Below are 25,598 nucleotides of genomic sequence, written 5' to 3' on the forward strand. Positions count from 1 at the left end.
TCCCTCTATGTGAGATTGAGTCCTAAAGCGTGTATGATCATCTACCATACTACAGCACTGTTAATTGTCCTGCTACTGAAGCCTTTTAGTCTCCGCTTGTGATTTCATCTCACAAAAAAGCCCCTCATGCTGAAAAAATAAATGAAAGGGATGTCCCCATTTATACTTAATGTTGCAACCCCTTAAGAATTCAGGCTCAGGTCAAATTCTCTCCTCTTCTTAAGAGTGGCAAGTTAGAAATCTTGAAAGAACAATCTTGTGACTCTCAAATATAAGACTATTCCCTTGCCCTGCTGCAGTCATTATCTTTTCATTTAGTTGAAAATGGTGTACTCTTGTTAGGATATTTGATGGCAATTTCCTTGTTAACCCAAATCCCACCATCCTGTGAGTTCTGTCCAGCTCTATGTATTTTAAGTCTTCTACCTAAAGGAAGGCAAAGCCATTCTTTTCACACAGTTCCCTAAGGGACTACTCTGGTACCTGCATTTTTTCTACAAGAGCAGTTCTCCAAAACTTTTAGCAGCAGAATTATATTTTGATCCTTTGATCTTTGAAAGTGAGAAGATCTTGCCTTAAAACTGTTTGCTAAATAGATCCGTTTTCAGTCGACCAACTTGTGCACATCCGCACAGGTGGCACCCTTAGCTTTTCTTCAACACTTTTTTGTTAGAATGACAGAGGATGGATGCTGCCCACAGGGAGCAACTCTATTCCCCATTCATTCTTTCCCAAATAGTTTCCAACCACAACAGCTGCCTGGAAGGCGTACTTGGTCATCAACATATAGGAAGAGACCACTAAAATGCAATCTTGGGATAACACTTTCCCAGACTCCTCTCTGGGGGAGGAAACTGTGGCCTACCCTGATTGGAGGGAACTCCAACCTCTCTTCACACAATCCTGGGTCTGCTCATAATCCACGCAGACATGACCTCTCAAAAAGCCTTCTGCTAGCAGTTGCCAGCATGGAAATATTTAGCAGGTCATTGTGCTGTTCCTTTTGCACCTCAAATGCTTCAGAGGAGATGGGTGAAGACTACTATACCCTGATCGCTGTCTGGGATAGACATTTTCATTTCTTTTTCTGACAAGACATCTCACTGCCCATTTAACTGTCTTTATCATCCCCACAATCCACTGCACTGAGATGATGTCAGGCTCCACCATAGAGAAAGGATAGGGGCTAGACAGGTCTCGTGAGGTTGGGGCTCCAACTGACGACATCCACAGGAGAAGATAAATTCAACTCACTAGTGTAACCTCACAGCAACACCCAAGTGGAATGACACAATTATGCGTTTGTGTGCTTTAGGGGGTTGATTGGCCTACTAATGCACTCCGCATTTGAAAGACGTTATGCCCCTGCCACTATTTGGTGCAATACTAAAGTTTAAGCATGAGAGAGCACCAGTAAGTAGATGTAAACAACGTTACTGGAACATTTTAACCCATAGCCCCAATAACAATCAATCAATAATAATTTATGCCTCATGTAGATAAGCCGACTGGGAATATGAACTGGAAATTTTTCGAAAACAAAGGATTAGACTCTGATCAGACAAACATGACAATGATGTTTTGTCTTTGTTAATGGCACAACAAAAAGGCTGCAATAGCGGATAATTAACTCAAACTATGCAACTTAACTGTTCACATATTACTCTCCTAGCCTGTATCTACCGCTAGAACCGCTCTTACATTTATAGGATAAGGTCTCCAAGACACATTTTAAAAGACAATTCCATGTTCCTTTCAGGGTCCATTATAGGGCAATGGAAATACTAAAAGATATTTTCAATGCAGCCAGAAACTGCTACCCTGCCTGTACAACATATTGTTTATAAGTATTTTGAAAAATGATGTAATGTATTGCATTTAAACATTGATATGACAAATTTCCCAGTTGTATTCCATGTTCTCTGAGCTGCATTCCGAGAAAGGGAATGTCCCCTCAAACGAGTGCTATTCTAACCAATCAAACACATACAATTGGTACCCAACTCCAAATATCCAATAACCGAGCAGTATGTAAAAATGAATACAGCAACAACGTTTCAATTAAATTTTACAATGCTCTAAAATAATACCAAAACCTAGCACAATCATTAATGTTAGTTAAAAGCTAATGCCATGTGTGACATCACGAAAACATTGTCTAAAGTTTCAAAAAGTAGGTCATTACCTCAAATATCTGAGCAAACTGTGTTTCTTTGCTGGAAAATATTGAATGGATGCAGTGAATAGAATACTTGGCCTGACGAGGAGGACCTTTTTTTGCTTTCTGCTGCAATACTGGAAGCAAGGCTCTAAAAGAGAACAGAAAGACATAACTTCCATCATCTTCAGTGAATATAATCCATTACCTGAGAGCCATTAGTAGCAAAGTCCAGAACTGGATATCGGACAACCCCTGCACTGCAAACAATGGGCTGAAATCTGAATAGATCAAGCATTTTGCAATCGGTCTCACATTAGTTGAAGTTAGAGCTATTCGCATTGCAAATGATAATGTGTTTCAGTTGCTGTGATTTACACCCTGGAAACACCCTCTTGTAACCTGCAAACCGCCCCTATGTGGGGTGAGATCAGGAGAGCGCTATTATGGCTGCTGTCCTTAATTAAGAGGTCAGAGTGGCTGGGACTTTATCTGTGGCGATTACACTGAAAAGGCTCCACAAACACAGGAAAGATGAATGGTGCTGCAATATTTAAAAAATCCAGTTTGGCGGGCCGCGCCAAAGAACAGACAGGCATGCAGCTACCAATGTTTAAGATGAAGCGCTGTGTGCCACACTCCTTAATAATAAAAGAAAGACGTGCGGCCACCATGGTTTATGATGAAGCGCGACTTGCCACGCTGCAACAAAAAAATTACGTGCGACGCCTGTGTAAGTTTCATGCCGTGCAGTAAGAACTCTATGAAGAGGCTAAAGCACAGGCGATGGGAGGTGATGGTGTGGGGCGATTAAGTGACAGCAGCAATGGCAGAAGGGAGGGAGTACGAGCGGGAAGGCAACAGATGGCCAGAGCTGACCAATCAAAAGAATAAATTGGTGATGTCCGCTGGGAGGGAACCAAGCACCCATAGACTGGACAGAGATACTATTGACCAACCATAGAAAAGGAATTTTGAAAGGCTGGCCAACCAACTAAGAGCTGGGCATGTCGAAGCCCATATACTGACTTCAGCGTGCCTCACAGAGAAGCACATGTGCTGCCCAGGCTCGAGCTACACTGAAAAGGCAGACACCAGTACAATGAAATGCTCATAGTGAGACCTTGTGGAACCAGTCACCAAAATTGATTGCTGGGGTCCACACCCCAGTACGACAAAAAATGAGGCTGCTGAAATTACATGATGAGGAGACAGCACCACCGTTTGGAGAACTCAATGATTTAGAAACAAACACTGGATCCATGGCATTTACAGAGACATATGAGCCAGAGCACAGCAAGCCAATGCATATGTATCAATTTCAGTTTTGGTGCTGTTTGAATGCTTTACACTTGTTCCTTTGTGTAAGCCTGGCTGCTAGGAGACACAACTATCCAGGGTTGACTGAAGGGTTCAACAAACAGAACCTACTGGTCTTAAAGGAGATGGTAAATGTATTACACGTTGAGGTTGCACAACCACACCATATAATACACTGCATTTCCTCACTATCACCATCTCTGATTAAAACACACTAGCAGGGACACATCTACCACCACCATTACGTTTGGGAAGGGAAGGGAGCGTGGGCTGCCATGAGTTAGGATGGAGATTGCCTGCCACCAAATAAGATCTTAAGCCATCACCTGTGAAATATGGATAGAGTTGGAGAGGCAGCCCCGATGACAGGCTCACTGAAACAGGACGTTCCACTGCAGGGCATGAATGTGCCATCTGGTGTTGGGGACAAAGAGGATACATAAGGCAAGGAGTCAAAGAAGTCTCAGAGCCCTACTCACAGAAGCCCAGGATTGAGCCTAAAACATCAGGATTATGTCCTGAATGTCTTGGACTTGTTGTGGCGGTGAAAGGACCTTCAACACCAGAGTCCGGGACAGCCACTGTGTGGTGCTCAGATGGGACTTTGCCTCAAATGTGTCAGTAATTCAGTTGTAGCTCGGAGATAGTCTGTGATTAGCTGTGGGTAGCCCTTTTTGAGCAAGCAGTTGTCAAGGTATGGGAATGTATGTACCCCCAACTTCATGAGCTGCAACCACCGCCATCACTTTTATTAACACACAAGGGAGCGAGAAGTAAGGCTGAGGGGCAGCACAGAGAATTGGGAGTGCTCAGAACCCACCACAAACTTCAGAAAATGCCTTTAGGACGGCCTATATGTAAATAAGTTTCCCACAAGGCAGGCAACACGTTCCTAGGTCCAGAACAAGCAGAATCTGAGACTGTAAGCATTTTGAACTTTTCTTTCTTTAGAAAGATATTCAAGGGCCTTAGTTGCAGTATAGACCTGATGCTTTCATATTTCTTCAGCTAAAGGAGGTACAGCAAGTAGAACGCTTTCCCTCGCCTAGCGTTGGCACCCACACAACTATATCTTTCGGCGGGGTAATAATGACTTCAAGCATCAATTCTGCACCACACTATGCGGTGCGGGAAGAAGATGGCAAGAGGAAGAGCTGATAGGCAAGAAGTACCTGCCTAATGTGATTGATCTTCAGCTGGGGGAAAACGTATTCAGCCTCTTACCAGCTGGGTCTGAGCTAGTGAGGGCAAACTAAAGCTGGCTGGAAGCCACTGGAGCAAGGGGAGGACAGTGGTGGGGTAAGACATGAAGGATTGCAGTCCCCGCTGTTGCTGACTCAAACTTTACTACAGCCTCTGCCTCAAAAAGATTGAGATTGGTACTGTAGTGGAAGATGGGGAGACACAGCTGCCTTTAAGCCACTAAATTGTTAGTACTGTTGGTGAAACTGTTTGGCAAGAAAGAGCCTTCAAGATTGAACAGTGGCACAGCTCTTCTTAAAACGTTCTAGCACCAAATCAGCCTTCTCTCCAAACAATCTAAACCCATCAAAGGGCATATCCATCAATGACCCTTGCAGGTCTCCCGAAAACCTTTCAATCTCACCAAGGCATTGCTTCTGTTGGGTTATGAACACTTGTTGCGCGCACAGCTACCCCAAGGGGTGTTCCAGCGCATGTCTTGCAAGGTAGACAGAGATCTCATTCAAAAAGGAATGTTTTCAGGTTCTTCCCAAATACACTCGGAACACAGACCGCCCGAAGCTCCAACAGGAGTTGGTTCCAGGCCACAGCCCCAAGTCGTGACAGGGAGCAGCCACATGCCCTCTGTTTGAGGACCCTGGGAACGCATGCCATTAGCTTGTTAGAGGTATGAAGCTACCTGGCCGGTGAGTAGAAACTAAATCTTGATCTTAAGTAGGCCGGGCCGTGGCAATGTAAGGCGGAGTGAAACATTAAAAGGGATTTAAATTTCACCCTCTCTACCAATGGCAGCCAGTGCAAATCACGGAGGTGCAGCCTGACATTCGCCCTCTTGGGGAGGTTAAGTAGTAATCTGGCTGCTGCATTCTGGATCACCTCAAGTTTGTTGAGCAGGTAGCCAGGCAGACCAACATTTAGTGCTTTGGCATAATCGATGAGGGACACAATCAGAGCTTGGATGACGGTTTTCCTGGTATTAATGGGGAGCAGTGGTAAAACAAAAATGAGTGATATCAAGATACCAAAAGATGTACCTGACAGTCTTTTAATCTGAGGACCAAAGCAAAGTTTTTCATCAAACCACATCCCCAGGTCTGTACAGGACCACGGTGGGGTGATGGCATGGGGAACTGATCTGGCCAGAAGGAGCGCCGGAACTGAGTGGGAAAATTCCCGAAGAGAAGAATCTCTGTCTTGTCCTAGTTGCATTTTAACCAGTGGAATATTGAAGAGAGGCAGACCTTAACATGTGCGCTGTTAGCCTTACTGTCTTTGTTCTCGGAAAAAACAGATGTGTGTCATCTGCATATGAGATGACTTTGGCCCCAAGATCCTCCGCTAACTGAATAAGGGGAGACACGTAGATGCTGAACAGAGGACTCAATACCGAGCTACGAGGGACACCTGTGTCCAGATTCTGGGGGGTTGCTGCGAAAGGCAGGATTCAGATTTGTTGAAACTGTCTACCAGGTACGATTTAAGCTAATTTCAGGTCGATCCATCCACGCCAAGATCCTGAGACGGGTCAGTAACAAGGCACGCGGAACCGTATCGAACACCGCTGATAGGTCCAGAAGCACCAGGGCTGCCCTGCCCCCCCGCATCTAGGGTCCCTCATATAGCTTCAGATATTTCAGTCAGCACAGTTTTTTTGCTGTGCAAAGGTCTGAAGCATGATTGAGCAGGGTGGAAAATTCGAATCCCTCAACAAAACCTGACAATTTAATGTTAACCTGCTTTTCTCGGATTTTAGCCACTGTGGGGAGAAGCGAGAAGGAACTGTAATTGGAGGGCAGTGATGGATCCAAGGCAGGTTTCGTAAGCAAAGGAATAATCATGGCCTGCTTCCAGGTCGAGGGAACCCTGTTGCCAATAGTTTTTCTGATACTGTATGGGTGTCCAGGCAGCCACACAGAAAATACTTGATCATGTTGTGGCTATCTTGCATCATTAAACCAACAAGGCACCAAGAGCATCCGAGAGGGCCAGCAAGATCTAACTGGCCATGTACAACAAAGCATGGGTGTACCTACCTATTCAAAAGGCAAACTTTAGTGAGAAACGGTTGGGCCAAGCTGACTGAGAAAAACCTTTATTTCTGAAAAACATCAATTGGAAGAAATGCGTTACTTACCTGTAACTGCAGTTATCCAGTATTAGTGTCTTTCATAGATTCACATGCCTGAATCATTCCCCGTCGTCGAGACGGGAGCCTCCGGTATATAAAAAAGTAATGTCCTATAGACATACATATAAAGGAATAGGCCTAAGGATCTCACCTTAGTGTCCTATCTACGTCCCTATGTAAGAAGGACCAAAACAGAGTAGGCCCAAGGGTCCCACCTTGGTAGCCTATATGTGTCCTTTTGTAAAAAGGACCAAAAGTAAAGAGAACCAACCAATCAGCTACCACCTCCTTCTAGAACCTTCCTGTCAGGAGCCTCAGTCTCTCAGATTTTCGTACGCACCAAGCTAGTTAGGCGCAAACTTGTTAGAGAGATAGGTGAGTCTTTCCAGGGGAGGCGGGAGGGTGCATGTGAATCTATGAAAGACACTAATACTAGATAACTGCAGTTACAGGTAAGTAACGCATTTCTTATCCAGTATTTGGGTGTCTTTCATAGATTCACATGCCTGAATCAGAGTAGCAAGCAATACATTATGCACATTCTGTGAAGGTACATCATATATGAGTCTGTAGATAATACATATCACGCGACTGCAAACCACCAACATGCAATGTCATGTAGTTTCTAGGAAAAGGAAATGTGCATACCAGTAAAGGATAGAGGGATGTAAGAAGGCTCACCTCACTGGAACAGATGGCGAAGCACTACTCTGCCCACTGCTGCATCCTTCGTCAGCTCAGTCTCCAAGCAGTAGTGCCTGGTGAAGGTGTGCGGGGACTTCCAGGTCGCCGCTCTACAAATGTCCAGTACCGGTACTCCAGCAAATAGTGCCGCAGACGTGGACATGGCTCTTGTTGAATGAGCTTTGACTCTTGCCTCCAAAGGCCGTCCAGCCTTGTCGTGGCAAAAAGTGATTGCTGAAGAAATCCACCTTGAAATACTTTGTTTCGTCAGGGGCATACCTTTCCTTGGTCTACTAAAGGCAACGAAGAGTTGAGATGACTTTCTGAAGTGTTGTGTCCTGTCGATGTAGAATTTGAGACATCTCTTCAGATCTAATGAGTGCAGGGTTCTTTCAGCTGCAGTAGTTGGGTTTGGAAAGAACGACTTGAGCACCACTGGTTCGTTAAGGTGGAAGTCCGAGGGAACTTTCGGTATAAAGCGGGGGTTAGTTCGTAGAATGACCCTGTCCTCTCTGAATTGCAAAAAAGGATCTTGGATTGAGAGAGCCTGCAGTTCACTGACCCTTCTGGCAGAGGTTAGGGCCAGGAGGAGGGCCGTTTTCCATGAAAGGAATTTGATGTGCGCTTTATGGATGGGTTCGAAGGGGTGCTTCCTTAATTGGTGAAGGACCACGTTGAGGTGCCACGACAGAGGGATTGGTCTTGGTCGTGGAAAGGATCTGAATAGACCTTTTAGGAATTGTTTGATAAGTCTGTCCGCCCACAGGGATGACCCTTGGAAGTTCTTGTGAACCTGGATATCGCTGCTAGATGTACTTTGATGGATGCATGCGCAAGGCCTGATTGCGCTAGATGCAGTAAATATGGTAGCAGCTGCTGTGGAGTGATATGGAAGGGGTGCAGGCCTTCAGCCACACACCAAACACAGAACCGTTTCCATTTTAGTGAGTAGGTCTTAATAGTGCTGTCGGCTCTAGCCTTTGCAAGGACGTCTCTACACTCCTGCGGGATGTTTAGGTGGCTGAATTCGCGGTATTCAGGAGCCAGGCTGACAACTTCAGAGGGCTCAGGTTCGGGTGGAGAACCTGCCCGTGGGACATTGTGAGCAGGGCTGGATGTTGGTGTAGGCGAAGAGGTGGCCGGGCGGATAGGCGATTAAGTTCCGTGAACCAGTGCTGCCTCGGCCAGGATGGGGCGATAAGGATCAGAGTGCAGGGCTCCGACTTCATCTTCCTGAGGACCCGGGGTATCAGTGGAAATGGTGGAAAGGCGTAGGCAAACACGTTCCGCCATGCGATGGAAAATGCATTCCCGAGGGTTCCTGGTTGGTGAAGCCTGCTTACGAAGCTTGGGCATTTGGCGTTCTCTCTGGTGGCAAAGAGGTCTATCTGCGGGGTTCCCCACTCCGCGAATATATATTCCAGCACCTCCGTATCCAATTCCCATTCGTGGGATGGTGCCCTCTCCCTGCTCAGGGCGTCCGCCAAGACGTTGTCCTTGCCCGGGACGTATTCGGCTTTAAGCGTTATTCCATGCTCCAGAAGCCAATTCCAGACTCTCTGCGATTCTCGAGAGAGTGAAAGTGATCGCGTCCCTCCCGGTTTGTTTAGGTAGTGCATCGTCGTGGTGTTGTCTGTCCTGACGAGCACTGGGGAGTTTCGGATGCGTGGAAGGAACGCTTGGAGAGCTAAAAAGACTGCTCTTAGTTCCAGTAGATTGATTTGGAGTTTGGATTCCTGTGGCGTCCACTTGCCGTTGATCTGGAGTTCTTGTAGGACTGCTCCCCAGCCTTCTAGGGATGAGTCTGTTGTTATTACGTGTGGTTCCGCTGGAAGCAGGAACAGTAGTCCCTGTGACAGATGTCTGGGCGACCTCCACCACTGTAAGTGGTTGACCATAGCTCGTGTGACATGTATGTGGTCCTCGAAAGATCCCGCAGCTTGTGTCCATTGCCTCGTTAGTTCCTCCTGGAGAGGGCGCATTTTGAGACGGCAGTGTGGAATGAGCATAATGCATGAGGACATCATGCCGAGGAGGGACTTGAAGGTGCGGACCGGTAGAGTCTTTCTCGATGCCACTGACGTGGCCAAGGAGATGAGTTTGGTCTTTCTCTCTTGAGAGGGGAAGGCTCTTACGCGTTCCGTGTCCAGAGTCGCTCCAAGAAAAGTGATGACTTTGTTTGGTTCTAGTGCCGATTTCTCTCTGTTGAGGGTCAAGCCTAGGCGGCGGAAAATATTCAGACAGGCGCTGGAGGATGTGGCTGCGGCTATCGCAGACGGTGCCTTTACCAGCCAGTCGTCCAGGTATGGGAAAACCTGGTGACCCTGTCGACGAAGGAAAGCTGCCACAGGAGAGAGGCATTTTGAAAATATCCGTGGGGCAGATTTGACGCCAAACGGGAGAACACGGAATTGGTAGTGGTCTCCTGCTACTGCGAACCTGAGGTACTTCCTGTGTCCCTCGAGGATAGGAATGAGATAGTAGGCGTCCTGCAGGTCTAGGGGCGTCATGTAGTCGCCTTCCTCCAGGAGGCCCAGGATTTCTTGTAGTGTGACCATACGGAACGACTTTCTTTAGGAACACATTGAGCGCTCTGAGGTCGAGGATTGGTCTCCATTTCTTTCCTTTCTTGTGAATTAGGAAGAAAAGTAGAATCCTTTCCCTTTTTGGGTGTGACAAACTCTATTGCTCCCTTTAGTAGCATGGAAGCGATTTCCTGAAGAAGCAGCCGTAGATGTCTGTGGGACCGTTTGGCTGGTGGTGTCGTTGGGGGAATTGAGACAAATTCTAGTGAATGTCCGAATTGGATGAGCTGTAACACCCACCGATCTGTTGTTATTTTTTGCCAATTTTTTTGGAAAAATGTGAGTTTTCCTCCAAGTCTTAAAAAATACAATGGTGGATGGACTGGCCATTGGGATGAGTCATTGGCGGTTGCCAGCAGGTCTTTTTTGTTTTTTTCCCCTGTAGTTTGACTTATTGTAGGAAGATTGACGTCCTGCCTGGCCTTGTCGCTGTTGGTACTGTGTTTTGCTCTGGGTGTACGGGTAGGAGGACCTATTCTGGTAGGAGCCTCTGTATGCAGGTTGTCCTCTTCCTCTGTTACCACGAAAGGACTGGTTCCTGAATGCAGAGTTCCCAGAGCTTTGTCCGTATCTGTGTCCTTTTTGATAGTGGTGAGGGCCTCGTCAATTTTTTCGCCAAAGAGATGTTGGCCGTCGTAAGGCATATCGATGATTTTTGTTTGTACTTCCTGACGGAAGGAGGTGGCCTTGAGCCAACCTTGTCGTCTCAGAACAGCGGCACCTGCCAGCTGCCTGAAGCCAGTCATGGCAAAGGTCTATCACACAGTCAATCAACTCAGAGGCAGATGTTTGGCCCTCTAGGAGAAGCGAATGTGCCTCCTCCTTTAGATCCTCTGGCAGATTAGCTAGGTAGGGTGCGATGTCCGCCAAGAGTTGACGGTTGTAGCGGCCCAGAAGTGCTATTGAATTCGCCACCTTCACCGTCATTGCCGACGTGGTGGAGAAGCGTTTTCCAATGGTATCTAGTTTCCTGCCTTCCTTGTCAGGTGGCGTCGACAAAGGAGATGCTGGATTGCGCGAGTTTTTCTGCGCCACTTGTGTTACCACGGAGTCTGCTTTGGGGTGACCCGTAAGGCATGCTGGCGCCGATGAGGTTGCTTTGTATTTTTTATCAAGCCTGGGCACTACCACAGGAATTGAAGCTGGCGTTTTCATTAGTTGTTTGCCTTGTTTCCAGAGGAAGTCAATGATCGGGATTGACCTAGTCGTCTTTTTTGTAGGTTCCTTAAAATCGTAGAGGAAGCATTCAGTCTCCTGGGTTTCCATAGACATATGGAACCGTTTGGCCGCCCGCTCTATGAGGTTATGGAAACCACCATTGTCTACACGTGGTGATTCCGAAGACTGTGGTTCTGGCAAGGCCGGGGATTGTGCGACGTAGTCCTGGTCTGCATCAGGGCCTGAGTCGTCGTCACGGACCTCACGTTCTTCTTGATCTCTCTCCTCGTCGTCGGACGAGAGAATGTCATGTGTTGGCTCTTGGTCTTTAGAAAGCACTAGTGGAGGAGGCTTATGTCGAGGTACAGGCGCAGGTACCTGTGTAACTGGAGGTGCAGGTGTAGTGATTTTCTCTGGGAACCGCTCTTTGTAGTCCTTTATGAGGAATTGCAAATCCGAGACAATGGATGCTGGTAGGCACACCATCGGTGTTACTTGTGTGTGCACCTGAGTATGGATAGTCTGTTCTACGTGTTCCTCCTCTTCCTGTTCCTCGTCTGTGCTTTGGCACTTAAGCACCAAGTCTGATGGACTAGTGGCCTGTGTATATAACTCCTCCTCCGACTCTTCATCTTGCAATAGGCAGGATGGGGTCAGTTGTTGCACCTTACTGGGTGACGTCAGGTCTGGCGTGATTGGCTTTTTCATTATTTTGACTGTGACATGGGATGTCTGGGCATCCATGGTATGCGACAGTAGCTCAGACTATTTCCATGTGCCTGCAGTCGTCGACGCTTGTGACGACGGTGCCGCCATAGAAATTTCCTTTGTCGACGGTGTTTCCGTCGACGGCAATTTTTCCGTCGTCGACGATTTCGTCGTCGTCGATGGAATACTCTTCGTCGACGAGAGAGGCTTCGTCGACGTCCCGGTTTTCGTCGACGGAGTCGTCGTCGATGTCTTCGACGTCGATCTCGTCGTCGACGGCACAATCCTAGTCGTCAATGGGGTGACTGGGATGGTAGACGGCACAGGTCTACTCGCCGACGATGAAGGTGTCGTCCTCGTCGTCGAGGAAGATGCCGACGATGCCGTCGTCGTCGACGTCGAGACGGTTCTTTGCACTGAGGTGACCATTGACGTTGTCGTCGTCGCCGAGATTAGCGGCTGCTTCCTGGAGACAGGAAGGCCCTTGTCAGACACTGGTGTTCTGCCCTCTGAAGACTTTCTGGAGGCCTTCTTAGGAGGGGTGTCTGAGAGGCTAGGGGAAGTAACCCTTAGCCTCTTCAAGGAGAACTGCGAAGTACCAGAAAAGCTCTCTCTGAGACCAAGTCGCTTTCAGGTTTGTTCTTCAGTCTGTTTAACCATAGTAGTAGGCGTCCTTCTCGGTCCTTCAGGGTTTTGTTTGAGAAGGTTCTACATATCTTGCAGTCCTTGGCTTGATGTTGAGGGTAGAGGCAGTATAAACAGGTTTCGTTTTCGTCCTCTACATGGAGCCTTTTTTACTGCAAGAAGAACAGGCTCTAAAGAGACCTTTTTTCTGGCTATCAGCCATAACGATAGAAGTTGGATAAATTCGTTTTTGAAGAAAGAAGCAAGTTTCCTGAGGAGAACTCAGGTGGAGACTCTCTAGCACAATGTGCAGTAGAAAACCTCAGAGACTGAGGCTCCTGACAGGAAGGTTCTAGAAGGAGGTGGTAGCTGATTGGTTGGTTCTCTTTACTTTGGTCCTTTTTACAAAAGAACAGAGATAGGCTACCAAGGTGGGACCCTTGGGCCTACTCTGTTTTGGTCCTTCTTACATAAGGACGTAGATAGGACACTAAGGTGAGATCCTTAGGCCTATTCCTTTATATGTATGTCTATAGGACATTACTTTTTTATATACCGGAGGCTCCCGTCTCGACGACGGGGAATGATTCAGGCATGTGAATCTATGAAAGACACCCAAATACTGGATAATCAAACTTCCCATCTGGAGGACTGGTTGGATAATAATTCAGATTGAACTTACCAGTTGAAGCTGAACTACCAGGTTTTCAGGTGTGAGGTGTTCAGTCAGGAAATCAGTACCATCAGGGACTGGTTTATATCTGTTAAGCACAGGTCAGATAACTGGAGTGTCAAAATATGGCTTAGCCCATGCCGCCAATAAGGAAGTCAAATGTTCAAAGGTAGGGACTTGCGAGGAACCCAGCGCCTCTGAGCAGGACTTGTTCAACAGCTGCCTTTTCTCATGTTTAACGAGGCAGAGCTTCACCTCGATTCTGGATCGCTTTCGGACACATCTATCCCACAACTCTGAATCTTGCCCAGAGCCCACGCACCATAAGCACACATATTAGCCACATCAGCCTCTAGCAGTATGGGCATGGCTTCAATCCTAGAATTGTAGAACAATTCTGAAGTTGTCGGAAGACGAAGTTTGTAGGAGACAACATGTCGAATGGAAATAAATAAATTGACAACAGGATACAGGAGTTGCACTTATGAGGTTCCACTCTGTCTCTTCCAGGGTGGGACAGCAAGGAGTCACAGTAGACACACTGGAAATTAACAGAATAGTGAAGAATTTCAGGATGTTTGAGTTTTCCTCACACAATAAGATAAGAGGCTCCTGTTACTTCATAGCTAATTGTCTGATGAGGTTCCCAGCCACTTATACACCTTAAAAAACTACTGGAAAGGGATACAAGCTATCATTTTTGACTGAAGACAGATAGGGGTAAGACAACCATGCATAGTGAAAGAGGGTCTTTTAAAAAAAATGTTCTAGATCAATCAACAAAGAAAAGCATTGCAAAAACATTACCAAACTGTACATTAGTCATACTAGACTTTTAATAGATATTTTTCAGTCAGACAGTGGATGACGGACTTCACTTAATGAAAAGCGGTTAGTTTTAAAATTCTAAGACTTCTTAATTATTAAAGAGAATTATATTGGTAAAACAAATTATCTTCCACCAGGAAGGTAAAGGGGCCTCCACAAAAGATAGTTCAATTTTTAGTAATGTGTAAGTTACTGAATCATACTTAAGTTACGTATTACTGCAGCCATCAGGGAATACTAATTAACTAGTAGAAGTAAAAAACTAATCGTACTCACGATCTTATGTGTGGGAAGTCCTCTTCTATTTTATGTCCAGTATTTTTGAAAATTTGCAGTGCTGCCTCTGCTACTTTTTCGTCATCCATTTTCAAGCAAGCTAGGAGGGACTCAAAAGTTTCAGCTGAGTGGAAAGTAATGGGGTGTGTGAAAGAGAGGACCTGAAAATACAAAAAAGAATACATTCTCATGCCTATACACTTAATTAATTGGGTTATTAGAAATGGTTGTTTTTTAACCAACCTATCTTCATCAAATTTTTGTATTAACACTCAGTAAAATTATAAACCAAATGGGAAATTTACATGGGAGAAACAAAAATCATGAAACATTCACTTTTCATTACAAAGTGTCCAACCTTATGATTCTAAAATGATAAGATTAGCAGGTGTAGAGCTCTGAGGAAATTAGCACGAGCCGAAAGGAACAGTTAGCAAATCCTGCCTTCAGGTGTGTCATTTTACTTACATAATGGTTTTAAACAATGTAGTCACAACGATCAACAATAAAATAAATCTTAACGTGTTGCTAATGATGCTGTGTGATTGAATAGTTCAATGGGCTGTTTAAAAATCACTTTCCAAAACAGCTGGTAAACACAGTTGGCATGCTATTCATTGTTTTTTGTTATAAGACACTGACGACCTGAAGTCCTAGCAATCCTAGCAATCCAATCATTATTAGAATATTATGCACTTTGGATGGGACACATTTTAAACACTTACTACAGGAGAAGGTGTTAGGTGGCGGGTCAAATGTGCAGTGGAAAGACTATTCAATTTCTGTCAGTAAGCAAGAAAAGACTTGAACCACCACAGTAGACTTAAGTGCTCTCAATCAAATGTTTTGCATGAGCAATACATTGCACCAGCTTCTTGAAGGAGCACAATTTCAGGTATCTTAATGGGTGGCTCTCAGGTGATGTTGTGGCACAGTCTATGTGGTCTATCGGTAAAGGCTGCAGGAATAAAATAGTTACTTAGCTGTAGGAGTCGTTTTGAGTTTAAAGAAGTTTCTGGATTCCCATGCTGTGCATTCTTCCGACATCTAGTGGTAGAGTCTGGGCTTCTTCCAGGCTGCAAACTCCCTCCCCCACCCCCCTTCCACCCCCACCATCGGGTGTTGTCAACCACCAATTGTAATATGTCCATCCTCCTGTGAAGTCAGACGTGTGGCGCTGGAAGCCCATGTGCCTGGTCGCCATCTACAGATACTTCTTTTAAACTTTCACAGCATTAACTACTACCTGGTTTTTCGGTTGGTCTTGTATTTAGTCCCTGTGTTGATGTCAAATAGATGGTGAAATTTGCAAACTCGGACCATAAACTAAAAAAAAATGTCACTGCATTCCCCTTGATCTATTAAAAACAGCCATCCAGTCCCTTGTCGTAGCTAGACTCCATTTTGGGTATGCAACATTGGCTGCAGTTCATCAATCATCTTCAACCCTAGTTGAAGCCGGATTCTCACTTGGTTCCTACGTTAGTTCACTCTGCAAGTAAATTTGGCCATAATACTTCAATGCTTTGTGATATGTATTGGCTGCCCATTAAGGCCCAAATCAAATTCAAAATCTGTAGCCTGATCTCAAGGTCATCCATGATAATACCCAGCCAAATCTTGATGATCTTCTGACCTTCTCCAGTGATCAAAGGGGTCTAAGAATTCACAAAACCCTTCTTCTTAAGCCTCCCAAATTGAGAACCACAACAGCACAAACATGTTCTCAAGTGTGGCATCCTCAGCCTCGTACTCTCTACTCCCAGATCTCAGAACTATGTATGAAATCACTCAATACCTTAGTTATTCAGACAATACCTATATTAACTTCTTACAGTCAAAGTACAAACTCCAAAAACATCCATTCATCAATGTCGGTTGGGAATCATTCCTGCCCTGTAGGAAAGTAGAATCTGCTTCTTATGGTTACCCCCATGTTTTGCTAAATGTGAAACTGTTTTTGACTAGTCTGACTGGGATCCTGCTAATCAGGACCCCAGTCTATCTACTCTCTCCATAAACTCTTATGTCATGTACTTACGTACACTCCATATTGGATACTAGAGTACCCTAGTCAGTCCCTAGTATATGGTACCATGTACCCAGGGCTGAAGTATGTGTTATGCCACCCATGAGAGGCCATGCAAAATGGAACTACAGGTTTGCCATTACAGCCTGTGTAAATTGGTGCATGCACCACTTACTTAAGATATAGGTTTACTATATCTAAGGGCCACTACACTTAAAACCTATAAGTCACCCCTATAGCAGGCATTAACAATCCTGAAGGTAGGGTGCTTGGTTCTAAGTGAGAGGGTGCCACTGCATGAGCAGGACACCCCTGCAGCCTACAGAGTCCAATTGGCACGTTTTGTGATATCGTAATAGAAGACCTGAAGGGCCTACAAACTATCACTTCAAGAAAGGCCAAACGACAAAGATACATGGAAAAACAATATACAAACGTCATGAAAAAGCTCAGAAATGACTACGCTTATAATCAATAAAGCGGATAAGGGAGGCAATATTGTTATCTGGCCACGTACCCTTTACATGGAAGAAGCGCATCGACACTTGGATAATACAGCCTGTTACAGGAAAGGAACTTTTAACGACATAAGATGTCTTAAAGACATAGTACATAAAGAGCTCAATCAATGGAAGAGAGAAGGACTCTTAAGCAAGCAAGAACATGCTTTTCTAAAAAATGACTTTCCGGTGACACCAACCTTTTATCCCATTCCAAAGATTCACAAGCAAATGACCCCTTGTACCTGGACGAACAATCATCTCAGCCCAGGGGAGTTTGTTGGAAGCAGTCTCTAAATATGTAGACCCCTTCCTACATTACTTTGTAGAAAATCTACCCTCGTTCATCAAGGATACGGGTCACTTTCTCAACAAACTTAAAGAAGTTGAATGGGAACCAGGCTTTGTACTTATTGCCCTTGATTTCAGTACATTATATACTAGTATCCAACATGCAGATGGGCTCAATGCTGTCAAATATTTTTTAGACAAATGAAACATCACATATAGACAGCACAATGCTATGCTGCTTAGGATGATAAAACTTTGCCTGACAAAAAATTATTTTTTGTTTAACAGAGAAGTGTACCAACAGTAAAGAGGTGTGGCTATGGGGGCATGCTTCTCCCCAACCTATGCATGCTTGCATGTGGGATGGTGGGAGGAGCATGTCCTCATGGGAACACACAAATCCAGGTTTTCTGACAGCATAGTCCATTTTTGGAGATTTATAGACTACGTTTGCATGATATGGAAAGGGTCACAAGAATCAGCTAGGGATTCTGTGAATGTAATAAATGAAAATGATGTAAATCTAAAATTCACGTCCCAAAAAAGTACAACCCATGTTCAATTCCTTGACGTAGAGGTCTACATTAATGAGAATAAAGTTGAAACTAGGCTGCACAGGAAATCCACAGCGGGGAATGCGATCTTGCACGCAAGAAGTGCCCATCGCGGCCACCTTATTAAGAGCATACCCTATGGCGAGTTCATCAGAATGCGTAGGATATGCAGCTCGGACTCTGATCTGGAGGCATTCCAAACCGAGGCCCATAATAGATTCCTTGCCCGCGGCTACTGCCCAAAGGAACTTAAGCGCTCCAGAGACAAAGCCAACAGTAAGAGCAGAGAGGAGTGCCTGTCAGGTAGCACTAGCAGCAATCAACCACAAAGTAACCATGACCCTAGCGAGGAAAGAGAGAGAGTAAGCCTAATCACGACCTATAACACAGAGGAAAGAAAAGTGAGGGGGACAATGAAAAAACACTGGCCGTTGCTTAAGACAGACATCAGTCTAGCCCCATTACTACCAGAGGAGATATCCATCACTTTCAGGAGGGCCCCATCCATGAGATACCCTTGTGAAATCTAGTCCTGAAGTGAAAAATGTAAAAAAACTAGTTGTCCAACAAATCAGGTTTCAAAAAGTGCATATCATGCAGAGCATGCAAATTCGGAATTAATACCAGCGAATATTGCTCTGCGTTTGACCCTAATCCGATTTAGTTTAAAGGGTTATATACGTGCTGCACGGATTTTGCTGTGTATGTACTTCAATGCACCTGAGGGCTCAAATACATTGGCAGCAAAAAATTACAAGCCTTTCATCGGATCCTCCAATACTTGGGGGCAATTGTAAATTTGGATGCAAATATTTCATAATTGATGCGGTACCCAAGAATATAAGGGGAGGGAATAGAGAGAAACAACTTAGGCAGCTGGAAAGCAAGTATATTCTTTTATGGGACACTAGGATTCCAAATGGGATGAATACAGGGGAAGATTTACACAGTTTCCTGTAGGTTTTTAAACTGTTTATGATCTTTGAACTGTGTAATTGGAAAAATTAGTTTTATTTTACTCCCCATGTACACTATTATGCAAATAGTGGGTGTGGGTAGATGCTTACATGTCGATCCAGGGACCCCACAACTTGTTTGACCGCAGTGCCCTGCTAACTAAGTTGCCTCCATGATCATTTCCGCATCAGGACATAGGTTGTCGTATTCATTTATGTATACTCCAGCAGTTTTACAATTTGTAAATCAAGCACTTGCACTTTAATGATGTAATCAGCAATCCAACATAACATCTTAGTGCCAGGAATTTGAACAAGCCGACGGTATTACAATCATAAGATGACATTTACATACATTAGATCTTTCAGACATGATGTCATAATAATCAATTGTTACATGTCATCCGTTCGTGCTTTTACTGAGATCAATGATTTTAATGCTTTTTTCTAACTTGGAGATTTGATATGTCGCTTTTAATATCTTTTTATCCAAGACAGTTTTAGGAATTTGCACAATGCACATTTTGTACATTATTCACACTTGCACTTTATTCTTACATGCAGAGTACACTATATGTAATAGGAAGACAAGAGGACGGTGTGCATCAATTTTGGAACACCATTGGTAATACTTGATATGTGGTCGACAGATTTATAAAATTGTTGCCATTTCTAGATACTACATTTTATCCTTTTTTATCCAAATTTATTTAAATTTGATTCAGGATGTTGTGTTATTTATGCCTCTATTTTATCATGAATGTGTATTTATATTGCGTATTTGCACTATAACTTGGCGACCAATAATGTTCCTTTGCCATAAGTAGGTCTCCTATGTCTATGCACCTGGTGACCTGCAACAATCATCATTCACAGTATTTAAGCATTCCCATTGGTTCTGACAGTCATGTGAACAAGGCTGCGGTGAAGTAGCCGAAACGCATCATGCTGGAGACGATGGAGAAAAAAACCACCTTGAAATTCAAATTTCTTGCGTAATTGTGGTCTGTACACGTTGGCGATTGTGGCCGAGGTTCAGGATATATATATATATATATATATATCCTACTGGTGGTCGCCAGTAGGTATATATAGTTAGGACCTAGTTACCATAGGAAATCCCCAACATTCTATTGGGAATAACTTTGGCGCCGATTGAGGAATCTGCGTGTAATTTTCCTTAAATTTGCTCATCTACGCTCCGCTCCGTCCCTGAAAGTTTCGGGGGAATTCGTCAAGCGGGGGCCGAGAAAAAAGGGGGGTCCCAAAACGTGTTTTCCCCATATTAATTTCCATAGGGACCTTTAGACACGGCTACAGCCCGAACGGCTGAACGGAATTACACCAAACTTGGCAAAATGGTAGGGGACAGGTATGCAGTAGTGCCTTTTCTATATTTGGTAAAAATCCCTCCAGTAGTTGTTGAGAAAATTAAATTTGAGCAAATGATATATCTATATGCGCTCACCGTACGGTACGCGTACTGTACGCGTACGTGCACGTAACCTTACGTGCGCGAGCGAGTTTCTGATTGGCTGGCAGTCGACTGTCAACATTCCAAACTGTCCAAACCAGGAAGTGTTGGCCACCATCTTGGTTTTCAGGAGAACTAAGGCACAAGAGAGCCCAAAACAAGAGTGGAAAACACGAAAAGGGGGCAGGGTAGAGACTCCCCAACCCTCTAGCCCTTCTCAGGGGGTCCCAAAAGGAACCCCAAGGACAAAAATAAATTTCAAAAAATAAATTGAGGGGTACGCACACAGTACGCGTACGGTGCGCGTACCCCGCGATTTAAAAAAATATATATTTTTTTGCACTTGGTGGTCCTTCTGGGACCCCCTGAGAAAGGTTAGGGGATCAGGGGGACTCTACCCTGCCCTCTTTTTGCGTTTTCCACTCTTGTTTTGTGCTCTCTTGTGCCTCACTTCTCCTGGTGGTCCCAGAAGGTTAATAACATATATAAACGTTATCCGCTAATAGAATTAACATTTACAAAACCTTTGAAATGTATTGAAAAAAAATATAGGTTTCACGCCCGATATAGTTAGGAATTAGCATTTAAAAAACCTTGCAAATTCACTGAAAAAACCATAGGTTTCAGGCCTTATATGGTTAGGAATTAGCATTTAAAAAACCTTGCAAATTCACTTAAAAAACCATAGGTTTCAGGCCTTATATAGTTAGGAATTAGCATTTTAAAAACCATTGAAATTGCTCCTATATAGTTAGTTGTACTAACTATATTTCGCGCACCAGCAATCCACTGCTGATGATGTCACATATTACATCATTCATGACATGGTCAGTGACATATCATGCTGTCTTGCTGGTTCTCATCCAATAGGAGCAGCTTTCACTGGCTCTGTATAAGGCCAAATATCTTGATTAGTTCAAACTGAACTGACCTCTGGTTATATTATACAAGTACACAAAATTAAAGACAACGTGACAAGATGCACTTCTGATTGGGAGAAAACGTTTAATAAAAAATAAATCACTTTAGTTGGCCAAAGCTTTCTGCTTGTGCCTCCACAACGGGATCAATGCTGGCCCTTACAGTCTTGACCAGAAGGGCAAATAGTTAATTTACTTTGATACTCCGGTGTAAAGCCAGTGACAACTTTGTCCAAAATTGCAAATCATCCTCCAGTCATGAAGTGCATCTTAGTCTTTGGCCTTTCTAACAGAGTATTTTCTCTCTGGTAGTTGCAGGTCATGCTGGTCAGCACAAGCTTAGGCATTTTTCTGACTCAAGCCATAATGCTTGAGCGACATTTTTACCAGCTTATTGGACAAGTTACTTACCTTTGGTAATGCCTTATCTGGTAGAGACATGATCGAGCCGCAGATTTTTTACAATAGAACTTCCAGGCATTAGGCTGGATCGAGAAGATTTTTAATAGCAGTATCCGTGTGCGCCGATAGGTTGCGTTGGTCGACTCCGCGTGATGCCGGAGTCAAGCTAGTCTTTGTGACATCCGCGTCATCTATATAGGCGCCATCTCAGTGCGCTGGCATCAGTACTTTTCATGGCTTTCCACACCAGAAGTGCGGAACCATGGACTGACCATGGTGTGTTAAAAAAAACAACTAGAGCTCTGAAGGGGGACAGCCCTGACACTAAAAACTGATCAGCAGTGCAGGAAGGATAAGTGGGTCGGTAAGGCATCTGCAGCTAGATCATGTCTCTACCAGATAAGGCTTTACCCAAGGTAAGTACCTTGTCCATCTGTTAGAGACATCTAGCCGCAGATTCCTTACCATAAAACAGATACTCAAGCAATACCATCCCCAGAGGAGGGACTGCGAAAAGTGTTAGACCATAAAGTCCTGTAGGACTGAACAGCTCCAAAGGCCTTCCGTACAGACCTGGTTATCCAAGCAATGTTTGGCAATCGTGCGCAGGGACGTCCACATAGCCGTTTGGCAGATGTTTAGGACTGGAACACCACACTGAAGAGGTATGGTGGCTGGCCTGGCCCTGGTTGAATGAGTTCCAAGGCCTTCAGGAATGTGTTTCTTTATCAAGACGTAACAAATTTTTATGCAGAGGATAACCCAACGTGAGTTGGTATTCTTCTGCACAGCACAACAGTTCTTTGCTTCAATGTACCCTACAAAGAGTTGGTCACCCACCTGGAACCTTTTTATGCGGTCAAGGAAGAACGATGACGCTCTTTTTGGATTCAGACGGTGGAAACGGTTGTCTTATTTGGAAAGATGCGGAGGAGCATAGAAGGTGCGCAAGGTGACATATTATCCTGCACGGAAGGGTGTCACTACCTTAAGCAAGAAGGAAGCCCTACTTAGAAGCGCTACTTTGTCTGGAAAGAGGGCCAGGTAAGGCGGCTGAGAGGATAGAGCCTGCAATCCGCTCACCATCCTAGCAGACGTTATTGCCACTAGGAAGGCTGTTATGATAGCAAGCAGCCGGAGTGGGTAACTTTGCAGTGGTTCAAAAGGAGCACTCATCAAATAGGTGAGAACCAGGTAAAGGTCCCACTAGCGCACGATAAATGGTGATGAAGGGGGGGGGGCGAAACCAATGTGCAAGGATGACTTGGGCCCGGTCGCTCTTGATCTTCTTAAGCACTCTGGACAGAAGTGGTATGGGCGGAAAGGAGTACAGGAGGCATGTGCTCCACTCAAGACGAAAAGCATTCCCAAGCGAGAGCAGCCTTGCAAACTCCAAAGTGCAAAATTGAAGACATTGCGCAATCTCTTCGGAGGTGAAGTGATCTAACCAAGGCTCTCCACACTGCTGAAAGAGACCTTGCACCACCTCCGATTGGAGATGCTATTCTTGGTCCAATAGGCACCGACAGCTGAGTTTGTCCGCCCTGGCGTTCAGGGAACCGGCCTGGTGTTTAACCACCAGGGATATGCCTTGTTGTTTTAGCCAAGTCCAGAGAGGTAGGGCCTCCCGACAAAGGGTCCACGACCCCACCTTGCCTGTTGCAGTACCACATAGCGGTGGTGTCTGTGAACACCTGAACTAGCCTCCCCTTGAGAGATGGTAAGATGGCTTTCAGTGCCAAACAAATCTCTATAAGCTCCAGCAAGTTGATGTGGAGCCCGGCTTCTGCCAGTGACCAGAGTCCTCTGATCTCCACCTCTCCCAGGTGACCACCCCATCCCAGAAGTGAGAGATCTGGTTGGGGAAGAGAGAGGGATCTGCCTCTGACCCAATCGCGGTTTGTCAACAACCACTGCAAATCGTTTGCAGTTCCCTCGGAGACCTGGACCAGGTCGGTGATATTCCTCCAATGCTGCGCCCATTGGTACTTGAGGTCCCAATGCGGAGACCGCATGTGCCACCTGGCATGAACTACCAGCAGGATGAAGGAGGCCATGAGGCCCAGCAGCATCCGAGTCCGTCTCACCGAGATCCAAGATAGAGGCGTAAACATCTGTATCATAGCCTGAACATCCTGGACTCGCCACTCTGGAGGATAGGCCCAAAACTGCACAGTGTCCAGAACTGCTCTGTTGAAAAGAAGCGTCTGAGAGGAAGTCAGGTGTAACTTCGGCATGTTGATAGTAAACCACAGCAAATGCAAAAGATTTGGTGTAGTCTGGAGATCGGAGATGACTGCTTGGGGGGGAGCCCGCCTTCGACAACCAGTCGTTGAGTTAGGGGACGACTGGAACCCCTGATCTCCGCTAATGGGCAGCAATCACCACAATCACCTTGGTGTACACCCGTGGGGCAAAACACACAAGATGATGGACGGAATGTTGCACAATGGCAAAACATTCACCCCCAGTCAAGAATGATTTGCATATGGCCATGTCTGAACTGGTGTGGCTTGGTGAGCAAAATCACAATGGATTACCCCCAGATCTGTGACTGGGGGTGAATGTTTTGCCATTGTGCAACATTCCTTCCATCAACTTGTGTGTTTTGCTGTACACCCGAGGGGCACTGGTTAGGCCAAAGGGGAGCACGGTAAACTGAAAGTGCTGGTGGCCTGCCACAACCATGGGTAGAACAGATGGGCTGACAGGACGGCGCCTTGCAAATCCAACGCTATCATCCAGTCTCCCGGGTCCAGGGCAGACAGTACTGAATGAGCATCTTGAACTTTTCTTCTATTCTTTTCTGAGTAAGTAGTTGGGGGTCTGAGGTAAAGGATAGGACAAAGGCCTCCGTTCTCCTTTGGAACCAGAAAATAACGGGAATAGCAACCGGAGTGGAATTCAGGTCCGGGAACCCTCTCTATAGCTCCCTTGGCCAAGAGTTTTGTCTTTCTCACGAAATAAGACAAGATGATTCAATGGCAGCCGATAGCAAATTGGAGGCATGAAAGGATGAGTGGTCTCGAAGGGGAGGGAGTAGCTCCTTTGGACTATTTGCAGAACCCACCTGTCTGAGGTGATGTCCTGCCAGTGGTGGAGGTATCCTACCACCAATTGGTTGCACATGAACTGGGAGGATCGAACTCCCAGTTCAATTGGTTGCCCATGAACTGGGAGGAACGAACTAGGCAAGTTTGGAGGGGTTAGGGGTATGGGTTTGTGGCCTGACCTGACTTCTGGATTCCCGATTCACGCCGGGGTGAACCACGCCCACTGCCATGCAGAGGTTGTTGAACTTGCGTGGTCCTCTCGCTTGGGTAGGGCTGGCACGATTGGATGAGCCTTACGTAACTATGAAAGGAGCGAAAGGCTGGCGCAGGCCGGGATGACACTGAGAGGCTTAAGGACATGGCCATAGTCTGCGACTCTTTAAAACGTTCAAGCACCGCGTCCGCCCTGCCCCGAAGAGAAGGGAGCCATTAAAGGGCATGTTCATGAGGTTGGCTTGGACATTCCCCAAAAAGCCAGACGTACTCATCCAGGCGTGTAGCCTAACGGCCACCGTCAAGGAAATCGCTCTGCCGAGCGAGTCTATTGTGTCTAGGCTACACCATATGGCAAACTTTGATTTATCTCTCCTGTCTGTGACAGCTTGGGAGAGGACAGCCTGGGCCTCCTCCAGGACTTGTGGCTACAGATGCACAACTGTTTCCCGCAGCGAATGGGAATAACGGCCCAAGAGGCTTGTAGTGTTTACCAACCGCGATGCAATGCTGGTGGAAGAGAATATCTTACCAAAGCTGTCCAGCCTTTTGGATTTCCTATCCGGGTTTGCGGGAGGGAGCGCGCCATGTGAAGTAGAGGCTTGGACCACCAAGCTCTTGGCATTGGGTGGTTGGGAGAGGAAATCTGGGTCACATGGTACAGGGTGATGGTGGCGGGTGATAGTTCTGTTAACAGGAGGACATGTGCTGGGCTTGTACCAGGTGCCCAGTAGAACATCTGTCAAGACCTTGTTAAATGGCAGCAAGGGTTCGGAGGTGGAGTACCTCCATCAAGACATTGGTCTTGACTATCATAGTAGGAAGCTGTAGGTCCAAGACCTCCACAGCCCTACCTACCAC

General features: G+C 45.6%; 1 protein-coding gene across 3 annotated transcripts in view; it reads right to left on the reverse strand.

Annotated features, from left to right (window-relative positions):
• PDS5B (PDS5 cohesin associated factor B) overlaps positions 1-25,598 on the reverse strand; it is a 772,490-nt gene that overhangs the window by 300,574 nt on the left and 446,318 nt on the right. For all 3 annotated transcript variants that reach the window (XM_086935125.1, XM_086935124.1, XM_086935126.1), the window contains exons 19-20: positions 14,346-14,506; positions 2,186-2,309 (exon numbers count right to left, since the gene is read on the reverse strand). In XM_086935125.1, the coding sequence (XP_086791251.1) occupies positions 2,186-2,309; positions 14,346-14,506 (285 nt within the window). The remainder of the gene's footprint in view (positions 1-2,185; positions 2,310-14,345; positions 14,507-25,598) is intronic.

Source organism: Lissotriton vulgaris, chromosome 8 (assembly GCF_964263255.1).
Source record: "Lissotriton vulgaris chromosome 8, aLisVul1.2, whole genome shotgun sequence".
NCBI classification, from domain to species: domain Eukaryota; kingdom Metazoa; phylum Chordata; class Amphibia; order Caudata; family Salamandridae; genus Lissotriton; species Lissotriton vulgaris.